The sequence below is a fragment of the Papaver somniferum genome, chromosome 4 (genome assembly GCF_003573695.1).
Source record: "Papaver somniferum cultivar HN1 chromosome 4, ASM357369v1, whole genome shotgun sequence".
Classification (NCBI taxonomy): Eukaryota; Viridiplantae; Streptophyta; class Magnoliopsida; order Ranunculales; family Papaveraceae; genus Papaver; species Papaver somniferum.
Window position 1 is genome coordinate 142,135,787 of NC_039361.1, and position 12,604 is coordinate 142,148,390.

Sequence of the window (12,604 nt, forward strand, 5' to 3'; positions counted from 1 at the left end):
CAATCGTATTTGACTCAAACAGTTGACCGCAATGAAAGTGGTGGTCATTCTTAAGCAAATGTGTCGTTTTTATTCTCCTAAAATGTTTAGGTTTAGTCTCAGAACTTAATAACTGACACATTTGAAACTTATACGTTCCACATTTGGAAGAAAAGTTTTTGGTGGGAAAAAAATCAATCTGGGTATTATAGCCTGGGTAAACCACATCAACCAGTGGATGGGTTTCTAATAACTGAACTTCCTTATGGACATCACTAGGTTCAGGAAAACGTGTATGAAGATAATCTTGTAAAATGGTTGAGGCACATATGTCAAGTCCCAAGTGACGGACCTTTCTAAGAGTTAAAGCACATGGAGAATGATAATCACCCCAAACTTAGAGTTTTCAGTGTCTTTAGAAAGACTAGTCACAACTTCCCTAATTTCTCGGTCATCAGATTCCTGAAAATGGTCAATTGATTCTTCTAAGTCAGGTTCATCCTGACTCATCTCTACGAGTCTATCTTCTTTGTCTAAGGCTAATGTTTCTAAATCGCTAGACTTTAAAATAGTATTCTCAGAATAAACTCGTTCCTCAAAACTATCATTGGCTTCGTAATCATAAGGAAATACTACATCGTCTAAAACGGTGGTATCTCTAGTCAAATCCTCGTCCTTTTGAATAGGTGAATAATTATTAAAATTATTTGGATTTGAACTAGAAATAATATTATCATTGTAAAGCTCAATTGGAGTAACAAATTCCTAATCACTATGCATATATGTGTCTGATTCTTCATCAACACTATCCTCATCATAATCATCATTATAATAACATGAAAATGGTCGAACCTCATCTAAAAAAGTAGTGTTACCAATTCTAACCTCGTAATCTTGATTATGCAAATAACTATCCTCATTTTCAAGGGTACTATTGGAAACACTATATTGGAAATTAAGATTATTTCGAGCAGTTCTGTTCTGGGCCTCTAACAAAAGATTTTGAGTCGCCTCACATGACTTCCTTATGGTATCGTGACTCGACTCGCATGACTGCCTTATGGTATCGTGTATAGAAGGTTCACTCATAGGTGCATTTTGTTTATTCATTTCTAACACAAACCTATTTGTATCCTCAGTTAATTGTTTGAGAGACTCTTCTAGAGGAAGAACAAGTTCAGAAGGATCATAATAGGGACTAGTTTTCAACATGTTCATTATATTGTCCAAAGACGAGGAACTAGAACTATAATACTCCTTATTTTCTTGCTCGTATGATCGGCGCATGTGTGGATAGTAATTAGGCTCACCATGGTATGATTCATAACTTTCAAAAGTTTGATGTTCCCAACCACTATTCACACTATGGTCAAAATTGTATCGTCCATTTTGAAACTCAGTCGGATATTCATTGTATTGGCTACCAGTTCGACATACTTTTGTGTACGTGAAAATGCAGGGTCGACTAAATGGGTAAACTCAGGTTACCACAAAAAAATATACCTACAGTCAAAGACTGGTCAAAGGTACAAGGCTGAGGCTTGTGGTGTTTCGGATGATAATGCCCAGAGGTTTCACCGTACTAAACCACGTGTTTTCCTAATAATCGGTAATCGGACGATGCAATTGGTGTGTGCACGTGCTTTTTAACACAAAAGAAACCCACTGACAGGGGATTCGTGGGTGGATAGAGTCTTACCTCCCGTACCATATGGGCGATGAACCATTGAAGTCGACTCAGGCCACCAACTCCCATGTCAGTTTGTGGACCCGAGGGGCCGAGGCAGTATGGTAACTGTCGTCCTTCCATGCAAACATTTTTATTTAAATTTTTTTTTTTAGCCCTTCCTTAGGGTTTTAAAAATAATGTCCAAGTCCAAAAAGTGTCCAAAAATAAAAAGAAAAATTACAACAATAAAACCCTATTTACAGTTTCTAAAAATAAAAACAAATAATGTCTAAACAAAATAAATATATACAAAATATTCTTCACTCCTTGGGATCCTCTTTTCTTTCCTTCTTTGGCAATGCTTTCCTTTTATAGCACTTTTTCTTTCCTTGTAGCTTCGATCCAAATCTGAAAAGAATCAAAAAAATACCAAAGGCGTAAAAGAGAACAAAAAATAATAAAAATAAACCTAAATCTAAATACAAGTCCGCATCGGCGGCGCCAAAAATTGATGTAGTTTTGAAAGTGGTAAGTAAAGTTCATTCAACTCGGACTTGTGTAGACTTGATTCTAGACTTAAATATTAATTTTAATCAATATATACAAAAAGATGATAGCAATATCGGGAGAAACTGAGATTTAGGATTCCACCAAACTCATAACATAAGGTTCAAATATTAATTCTTTTAACAATTATAGCTCAATAAAGACATGGACTCTTATTTTCGCCAAGGAAGATTCTCAAAACATTAGTTGTAAATCCTAAGCATGGGACATCAAAAAATCTAAGCAAGCATGACTCATCAAACGAGATGACACCTAATTAATCAAAATCATAATTCAACTTTAATTAGTGCAAAAGTCATATAAGAATTAAATATAATTACCCAAGTATGATATTAGGCTTCCTCCGTCATCCCAGTGGCGGAGTTTAGCTTTTCATGGTGAAAACACGCTCAAAATAGTAAATCATGGATTAAAAGGTGTTTTTCTTGAAGAAATTATATGACTCAGTAAATATGCAATGTTGTAATGGCGTTACAGAGTTCACTGTTACAGAAGGTGTGGTTGTTACAAAGAAAAGATGACGGTTGTTTTATAAACTGTGATCTATTCTTCGTGTTCTTCTTCTAGGTCGTCTCGCCTGCAGCTACCCTAACACCTCTGCTCGGTCCCCAGAACTCCCCACCCTCTTTAGAGACTTCCCACACCTCCTTTTATACCAACAACCACCTCTAAAACTCGAGTAAATCTCATTTTTTCCTTCTCTCCCAATTCTCGGCTTTTCTTTACAGAAATTTACGGATTCTTTCCCTTTTCTTCTCTGGTTTCCGTCGTCAACCCTCTTCTTAGGATAGAATCAAATCCAACAGGTGATATTCTCTTCCCTTTCTATAAGGATTTACCGAAAATAAATCAACTTCCCATAACTTCTCTCTTACCCTGTTTTCTTGAGAACCACATCACACCTTCTCTTGGTTCGATTCAAACTCTACTACCACCCCTGTTTTGTAGCATAAGGCTAATTCGAGTCATATCCATGAAAATATCCAGCATAATCCATGTAACTTTTTAATAGCAAAAACCCGAGAATATATCACTTTCCTGTTTTGCTTCATGATAGACGCATTTATGTGTCTAATTTGTCCCAATTGTATATATTGTTAGTGCTCGATTTTGTACTTATTTGGTTATTTTATGCCTTTGTAGGTGTTTTTGGATAAATAAGCTTTTGCGGCGAAATTGGCTCAAAATGTGGCATTTGAACCTCCGTAGATAACGTGCCAGAAGCACCCCAGAAAAATTACTAAAGGCACCCAAGGGATAAGTGTTATGCGGACCCCAGCACCCTGGATAAGGGGTAACCTAATTACTAGGGGGAGGTCACCTTCACCTTTTGAATTTTGAATTTGGCGGCAAATTGTGGCAGACATGACTCATATTAGAGTTCGCATTCTTGGGACGATTTAAGGAGATTCAACCTCGGATTTTCGTTGGGCTGGACATGTTAGAGCACAACAGGGTTGCTACAAGTGATTTGACCGAACGAATTGGGCTAGAGAAGCCGGGAGAAGCAAACAGAGGCGTCGGAAGTTTATTGGGTTCTGTTGATGATTGGGCTTAGTTTTAGTCGGAGTTTGACGTAGAGATGGATTGGGATTCAGTTGATACATCAAAACAGGATTGGTATGTGTCACAGATTCGGAAAAATAGGCAGCAATTCTCGGTAGAAGCAAAACAGAGAGGCGTAAAAAATAAAAAGAGAAAACTTTCCGTGGAAGAAAAGAAGGATTTACTCGCAAGATTTTCGATCCTGTTGGCTATATATAGGATGGGTCAAGTCACAATTAGGGTTATGAAGTCATTGGAGCAGTCGCAGAGAAGTTTGTAATACTACAGAGCTGAGAAGATCAAGTTGCAGGAAAACCCGTGTTTCTGCTGCTGCTGCTGCTGAAGAACAAGCATTGCAAATAAGAACATCATCTCAAATTCGTAACACTGCTACAATAACTTCTTCGCAACAGTCAGTCCTTTGTTTTACAACACCAATACATCGTTTCAAACAGTCAGTGTTATAGTTTTTCATCTTTTAATCAACTTTTGAACCATAAACAAATATTTTGAGCAAGTGACTAATATGAGGAGATAAACCCCATTGCTGAGGCGATAGAGGAAGCTATTTTTCCAACAAGAAGTGGTATATCCTATTTTATTTATTTATTTGCAATTATTATATGATTATTTTCCTTGGTTGAAAATTGTTTGAATGATTTTTGTTAAGCAATTGTTATTTCTTTTGATAGAGCATACTTGGACCTAGGTTTTTGATGTTCTATGCTTCGGATTTACACTTGTTATTTTGAGAATCTACCTGTTGCAATAGTTAGAATCAACTTGAAAGAGAAAATTGCATATAGAGCTGGCAAACGGGCGGGACGGGTCTGGCTTGTGACCAACCCGCGGGTTACGGGTTAATACAAGCCTGAGCTCGCGGGTTGAAATTCTTCACGGGTGGTCATTTATCCCACCCGTGCCCGTCCCGGGTAAAGCTCGCGGGTTCACGGGTGCTCACGAGTTACCTGGTTTTTATTGAGTCAACTCGCCAGAAATCGATTTCTGGGCTATTTCCTTCCACATTCAGGGCATCTAAAGTTCCTTTCCTACAAGCTACAACCTAAGTATCTAACATTCATCCAATTCATTTGGTATATTAATTCAAAAACTCAAAATTGCAAAACTAAACAAATTAGTCTTCTTAAAGAAACACAGACACAGATACTATCATAGTATCATACATTCATACTAAACTTACTAGTCATTAGTAGTTTACTTTAGTACTTAAGTACTTTAGTTACAGTTACACAGCACTTCATCAGTTCATGATAATTGATAAATAATGAAAATAAACTTCCGAGACCGAGACTGTAGATACCATTGTTTCTAATTTGTATCACCAAGTGCGACAATATCACAATATTAATAACCACTTCCTGCACAAAATATATATTGTGTGGTTAATCAAAAAAAGTGTTAACTATCAAAAAACATCTCCAATCTCTTTTCTATGCAATATTTGGAGATACTGGTAAGTGATAAAACATTCTCATATTCCATGTTTATCTTTGAGTTGCTCCAACTATTCAATATGAATCTGTAATTTCAAGAAAAAATAAACCAAACAAAAAAAAAAGATTCAAGTCAAAAACATGGAATTTGCATAATTACCCCGCTTTATATTGAAGAAGTACGCATACTAACTAGACGCATAAGAACTTACTTCCTCCACATCCTCCACTGCCCCATCCTCCACTGCGTCAGGTTCAAATCTTAATATATCTTCTTCAACGATCACATTGTCCTCATCCATATCTTCTTTTCCTATATGGATCATAATAGAACAACCAATGTTATAGATAAGATTTAGACACTCAACTAAATAAAATATTATTGATTTACTTACCAATTCCATATTCCCAATCACGAGTTGTTATTAACGCCTCAGCATTTTCAGGTAATAAGGAACTGCGAAATCGATCAATCACCCTTCCTCCAATGCTAAATGCAGACTCCGATGCGACGGTTGAAATAGGAATTGACAAAATATCCCCTGCCATTCTTGAAAGTACTGGATATTGTTGTTCATGGTTCTTCCAATAGTTTAGGATGTCTAGTGAATTTAAACAACCTCTGTACGTCTCGCCAAGATATTCATCTAACTCTGACAAGTCAGTTAATACATTACCACCACGTTCCTGTGTTGCAACATATTCCTGTTGACAAGACACTAGATATCAAGACACAGAATCCCAAACAATCCAACAACCAATTATTGGGTACATTCCTCATTCTATCATAAGTAATTACAATGACAAATAAACGATATATGGCATGCTCAGAGTTTACATTGACATATTAAATCTGGGTTCAAAGTTATCATCTTGTATTAAACATATATGGCATCATTGAAAGATCAAACCACATAAATACTTAACATAGATTCCAATTGTGAATTATCAAGAGAAACTAGCAAAGTTATCATCTTTCTATCGTAGGAATTACAAAGTTATCATCTTGTATTAAAAAAAAAGAACATGTTTTGCAGACTTATACCAATCATGAAGAACTCAAATGAATTAAACTGAACATAAAAGTTGAAATTACCTGAAAAAAATCACTCCCTTCTTGGGCAGCAAAATTCCCACCATTTTGAACACTCAAATTTTGAGCTGCACAACTGTTGGAAGCTCTTGAACTTGACAAGGTGTAATACTCATTAAAAAGTGCTTTTATATTACTATGCACTTTATTAACTTGACATTCTAATTCTCTCTCATCAGGATACAACTTGGAGTAAGTAAATTTCACAAAATTCATTTTCGATCTAGGATCTAACACAACTGCAATAGCCAGTATAGGACTCAACTCCTTCCAGTAACTATAAAATTTTGCTTGCATCTCTTTTACCATGTTCCTAATGAATTCAATACTACTTCTGCTCTCTTTCTTTAGTAACACCTGAACTTGACAAATTCTTTCAAAATACAGATTGGAAGTAGGATACTTACTACCAGAAAAAACCTTTGTGAGTTCATGAAACACCTTGAGAAACTTTGTGACTACTTCAATTTGTTCCCATTCTTCATTAGTTGGACAGTCTCCATAGTCTGAATCCACCAACTTCAAATGAGAGAAAACTGGCTTATACAAGATACAACTGTCTAACATAAGATAAGTTGAATTCCACCTGCATAAAACAAACATTCAGTGAGTATCTAAAAAAACATTAATACAAATTATACAATTCTCCAACTTTGTTATTTATAACAGAATAGAAGTGGAATCCCACCTTGTCTTTACGTCTTGCCGAATACCCTTTTTCAGACCAGACATTCCTAAAGTTTCAACAATGTCCAAGAACTTTTGTTTTCTTACTTGGGACTTTTTAAGGGACTTCACTGACGCTCGAATCTTAAGCACGGCTGGATCAATCTTCGTAAGTCCTTCTTTTACAATAAGAGCTAAGATATGAGCACAACAACGCACATGAAAGTATTTTCCATCGTTCAACAGGATCTTATTTGCAACAAGTCTACTCTTCATAATTCCAGCACAAGCTCCGTTATTTGCAGCATTATCCAAGGTGATGTTGGATACCTTTTCTTCAATTCCCCAATCTTCTATCATTGCAAATAACTTAGAAGAAAGGTGTTCACCTGTTTGAGGTAGTAGAAAGGGGAATAAGTTAACATGAAATTATATTTAAGATAATAAAGAAATAAAATTAAGTGATTTACCTGTATGAGGTGGTGGAAGGGGAGAGAAATTCAGAAGCTTCTTTTGCAATACCCAATCTTTATCAAGATAGTGCGCAGTTAAGCTTATATATCCAGTAGTTGTTACAGAAGTCCACATGTCTGATGTTAGACATATCCTACCTGTAAGGGTAAGTCATACACATTAGCTAGCACATCATATTAATCAATTACTCATACATAAAAGTATAAACAAATCATATGGGTCATTAGGATTTGAAATTTTGAATCATACCTGGAGCAAGTTTCAATCTGTTGCGAATAACTTCTTTTTGTGCTTTATGTTTCTTTACCACATCGGCTTTCCCAGTATTCCTTGATATTGGTTTAAAGTCATCATTTAAATAAGCACATATATCCCTAAACTCTTTCCACTCCACCAAAGCAAATGGAACATTTCTTGCAATGAGTAAAGCTGAGAACAAATCCCGTAATTTCATTTGATCAACCTTGCGTACACGGGTAGACAGCTGGCTATTTTGTGAAGCTAATATCATCTGCCCTACGTCCATAGACTGACGTTTAATGCACTTATGCCTTTTCATGGCTGAGGTTCCACCTCTTTGGCTTTCATATTTATATCCTGCATTACAAGCCTTGCACACCCCCTTCGTTGTACCATCCTTATACTTAACGAGTTTAAAAAATTCCCAAACTTCGGATCTAAGTCTATTTTTCTTTCCACGTGCAACTTGTGCAGGTGCACAACCAACAGTTGGATCCTCATTCACAGAATCTAGCATCTCAACATCATCATCATCATCTTGACCGTCACCACTCATAACATCGTTGTAATGGTCTGGTTCTGGTAACTCTTGTTCTTGTACACTTGACATCCTGAAATGGATGGAGCCACAAAGAACAAGTCAAAGAGTCATTCAGAGAATCAGAAACGTGAAAAACTGGCAATGTAAAGAAAAGAAAAAAAAATCAACTGTCTATTGAAACCTAACCATATTTCAGAAATTCTAAATCTGTTGTAAGTATTTATACAATTCTTCTTCTAAGCATAATGCTCTGATGGTGGTGGTGCTATTTATGTTGCTGGCTGTGTTGGTGACTAAAAAGTATAGACTACCAATCTATTGAGAATTTGTCACTTGTATTAGTTGTTTGTGTAAAAGCTATCTTCATCAGGTGTATCATTGATTTCTAAGAGAAAGAGACATCACAGAAAAAATTGACCTACCAGTATCGTACCTAATAGTTCATCATATATAAACCTAATGTCAATGAAATTCAGACCTCAAATTCCACTACTGATATAGTCGAATATTCCAACCAAATCATACAGCTAAACAGAACATTGAAGAATAACTTGAACTGAAAAAGATGCAGTAACTGATAGCAATAACAACACATGGAGGCAAAAGGACTCACTCTCTCCCCAGTAGATTTAATCAAAGATGGTGCTTGATGTCCCCCCTGAGTTCCATGGAAAGGTTACAGATGAGATTTTGTTCATCACTAAACAGTAATTAAGTTGCAGGACAGAGAGACAAGAGTATTTAGATAAATTGTGGGGGACAAATCGATAAACACAACCAAAATTACCAATTAAAGAATCTAAATATCCTATGTGCAAACTACAACAGAGATTACCAACAATAAAATTAGAATTGGGGAAAAAAGGCTAGTATTTCATCTGCTGGTATGAGTATTCTCGGTAGACTGGATGAATAAAAAAAGTAAAGGGGTTAGATTTAAGAAATTAACAATTGATTACCAAAACCCATGTTTTATTTTGATGATATTTACGAGAAAAGAAAAGAAAACTTACTTTTGATTGTAACTGTAAGAAGATGAAATCCGAAATTCAAACACGAGATCTGAAGTTAACCTTTACAGTGAACCTTTAAATACATGAGATCGATCTTCTTCTGCTGTTACACGAAAATTTCAGAGACAAAAAATGATATCTGGAAATAGTGAAGAGAAAAATCTTGGGTAAAACTTTGAAGTATGTTGTTGTTACCTGCTAGCCTTTAAACTTTGATCTTTAGATTTCAATTTGTTGTTCTGTGACTGTGATTCGTACCTGCCATCAGATTCAGAAGACTCAGCAGGGAAGAAGAAAAGAAGAGGAAGAATGAAGGCGGCAGCGGCTTAGGCTTAGGGAGTTAGGGTTTCTTTCTTCGTTTTTAACTTTTTATATGAGGGAAACAAGATATTGTGACACGTACGTAACAGGCTTACATTACTGTGACACGCGGCCTAGTGGTGGGGAATGAGCCGGGTTAACCCGCGGGTTTCACGGTACGGGCCGGGTTAACCCGTTTCTTCACAAGCCACTAATTATACAACCCGCGCCCGTCTTGTTTAGTTACGATCCGGGACGGGTGCGGGTTTTCACGGGACGGGACGGGCTAACCCGCGGGTTTTGGCTTGGTTTGCCAGCTCTAATTGCATAAATATAATTATTGGGATTAAATCACTTTGAACTTGGAAAATAGTGGAATCTTAGCCTCAGTGTTCTTTTAATATTGATATCATCTTTGGTTGAGTTTGTGACAATTTTTAGTTTGTTTTCTATTTTAGTTTTAGAATTGAAATCTATATTTTATCCTTCGCAAGTCTGAGAATCGAACCACTTTTATCACTATCTACAATCACATCAATTTTTGGCGCCCCCGACGTGGATTTGCTTTTAGGGTTTTAGACTTATTTTTTCTTTTATTTTTTAGGTTTTTATTATTTCTGTTCTTTTCTACGTTTTTGGGTATTTATCTTTTGTCTACAGGTTTTGGATCATAAAGAGAATTGAGCCAAGGAGTTTGGTGATTTCGTAAAGATTGGATCTTAAAGCATAAAGACTTGGAGCGAAAGATTAAAGCGAAAAGAACGGAAAAGAAAACAATTTCTTTTTAGTTATTTTTCTTTATTATTAAAAAAAAAAAGAGAGAACTGTATTAGGATTTGTTATTTTTGTAATTTTTTCTTTTCTTTTTGGACACTTGGACATTAACCTTTGGACATTATTATTTTTAAACCCCAAGGAAGGGTTGGTTTAAATATAAACTGTGTGCAGAGAAGGACGGTGATTACGATATCGCCTCGGCCCCTCGGGTTCGTACATGACATAGGAGTCGTGGACCGAGTCGACTTCAGCGGTTCTTCGCCCGTCTGGTACGGGAGGTAAGTTTTTCGAAACACCCGCGAATCCCCTGTCAGCGGGTTTACTGTATTCCTTCGTTTGCATATATGCTGAGGACTTGAAAACGGCTGCTTTAATTTCCTAGTAAAGGGCAAGGACTGTCCATACAAGATAAGGGTTCGGATTTCATCATCGTTCTCTTCTTGCCCGCCTTAGGAAAACGAAACCAAACGCGAACCTAAGCCTAAAATTTTGACTAGAACGAGACCTATAGGGTAACGAGCTTAATAGGAAAGTCGTTCGAAGAATATTGGTTACTCTTTTGAGCATACTTCGAAGTTCTTGAAGGTTTCTGTGAGTTGAATGCGTGACTGCGCCGCCTTGTAACCGGTGAGGCCTTGGGTATCAAAGCTACACTAAGCTTCCCTCGCCTCGATTCAACTTACTTTGACTCGGATTGATTCCAGAGGGGTTTGCTCAGATTGTAACGAGTTCCTTTTCGAAAGAATAGAAGCTGGTCTAGAAACAATCTAAGTGGAGCCATCATGCTTTTTGTTTGCTAGAAATTTAGGTTTGATTTGGTTGAGTCATCCTTGTTTTGTGTTTATAGAATTCCCTACCTTATTCTGTTGCATGCCTGAACGTAAAAGAGACTCCCTAGGTAGATTTGTTAAAGAGAAACCTAGTAGTTATAAGCGTCTTGATTACCTCAATTTAGAAAGTCTGATTCGTGAAGATTCCGTTTTTAAACATCCGTTTGAGGAAAGAATCCCTGATAGTCCAATAGCGCCAGAAATGACAACTTTGAAAGCCTTGTTGAATCCTACTAGGACTACTCGTCCCTCGTGTATCAGGTTACCTGAAACTGAAGCAAATTATGAACTTAAGCCTGGAACCTTACAGTTGCTCCCAATCTTTTTAGGGAAAGAAAATGAAAACCCCTATTTCCATGTTAGGAACTTTGAGGAAATTTGTAGTACCCTGAAAATTAGAAACCTTGATGATGATGCTTTAAAACTCAGGTTATTCCCATTTTCCTTAAAAGATAAAGCCAAGTCATGGATGTATAGTTTGGCTTCCGAATCAATTGAAACCTATGAACAACTTACATCTGCCTTTTTGAACAAGTTTTTCCCTAGGCACAAAACCTCGTCTATTAGGACGCAAATCTGCACGTTTACACAACATGAGGGAGAATCTTTGTATAGGTATTTGGAAAGGTTCAATGATTTATTAGCCCAATGTCCTCATCATGGTTTAGAAAATGTTAGGTTAGTTCAGATCCTTTATGAGGGTTTAGATTATCCCACCACAACTACAGTAGAATCCATGTGTACAGGCGGGTTTGAAAACCAAACAGTTGATGATGCGATGACATATTTGCATGAAATCGCCGAAAAGACCCAACAATGGGAAAGCAATAGGGTACCCCAGAAAACAATTCTTCTAGGCAGAGGAAACGTTAATAGGGTAGAAGGAAGCTTTGAATCAGATGCCAAAATTGATGCTATAGCGAAAAGGTTAGAAGCTTTAGAAGTGGGTCACACTAATGGTAGATTGGAGCCTTTTTGGGAACGACAGAATAATGAAGAGCAAGACAATGCTCTCTATAATAAAACTAGGTATGATAACCGTCAGAAGTTTGACCCATATTCAGAAACCTATAATCCTGGTTGGAGAAACCATCCGAACCTTTCATGGTCTAAGGGCCAGAGTCAAGGTCAGTTTAGTAATTCTAATGCTCCCCAAGGTTTTGGTTACACTAAGAACTCATCAGGCCCAGAAAACAAAACGACTAGCTTAGAGGAATCTATTAAGATGTTAGCAAAAACTCAGGATATGTTAGCACAGAGCCAAATTAGTTTTCAACAGGAAACCAAGCAGAACTTTCAAACTAGTGCTCAGAGCCTTGCTAAGCTAGAACTTTAAGTCAGCCAAATAGCTAAGACCTTAAGTGAGAGAGATAACGGAAGGCTCCCTAGTCAGACTACCCCCAACCCTAGAGGAGTTCATGAAGTAGGTGCAAAACCATCGAATCAATTGAATGCT

At 36.9% G+C, this 12,604-nt stretch overlaps 1 protein-coding gene, 1 long non-coding RNA gene and 1 pseudogene across 3 annotated transcripts; all 3 read right to left on the reverse strand.

Moving 5' to 3' along the window:
• Window positions 1-6,162: 6,162 nt before the first annotated feature.
• Window positions 6,163-8,297, reverse strand: LOC113273221 (zinc finger BED domain-containing protein RICESLEEPER 2-like). Its single transcript, XM_026522976.1, has 5 exons — window positions 7,697-8,297; window positions 7,444-7,584; window positions 6,996-7,362; window positions 6,311-6,893; window positions 6,163-6,192 (listed from the first exon to the last, which is right to left on the reverse strand). The coding sequence occupies exons 1-5, from the start codon at window positions 8,295-8,297 to the stop codon at window positions 6,163-6,165; spliced, it is 1,722 nt and encodes a 573-aa protein (XP_026378761.1).
• A 543-nt stretch (window positions 8,298-8,840) lies between these two features.
• LOC113274329 lies at window positions 8,841-9,852 on the reverse strand. Of its 2 annotated transcripts, none has more exons than XR_003322955.1 (3): window positions 9,437-9,852; window positions 9,242-9,344; window positions 8,841-8,886 (listed from the first exon to the last, which is right to left on the reverse strand). It is a non-coding gene; the product is annotated as an uncharacterized LOC113274329 (long non-coding RNA). The 2 variants fall into 2 exon arrangements; XR_003322956.1 differs by having other exon boundaries at window positions 9,242-9,341; window positions 9,437-9,764.
• Window positions 9,853-11,714: 1,862 nt separating this feature from the next.
• On the reverse strand, window positions 11,715-11,814 carry LOC113276808 (annotated as a pseudogene).
• Between the last annotated feature and the right edge of the window lie 790 nt (window positions 11,815-12,604).

Excerpts from the sequence above, each read along its gene's own strand:
- LOC113273221 (XM_026522976.1), bottom strand. The coding sequence starts at position 8,297 with ATGTCAAGTGTACAAGAACAAGAGTTACCAGAACCAGACCATTACAAC. Across the intron at positions 7,585-7,696 it reads CAGATTGAAACTTGCTCCAG|GTAGGATATGTCTAACATCA; the intron begins GTATGATTCAAA and ends TTACCCTTACAG. Across the intron at positions 6,193-6,310 it reads AAGGGAGTGATTTTTTTCAG|AAAGATGATAACTTTGCTAG; the intron begins GTAATTTCAACT and ends TTCCTACGATAG.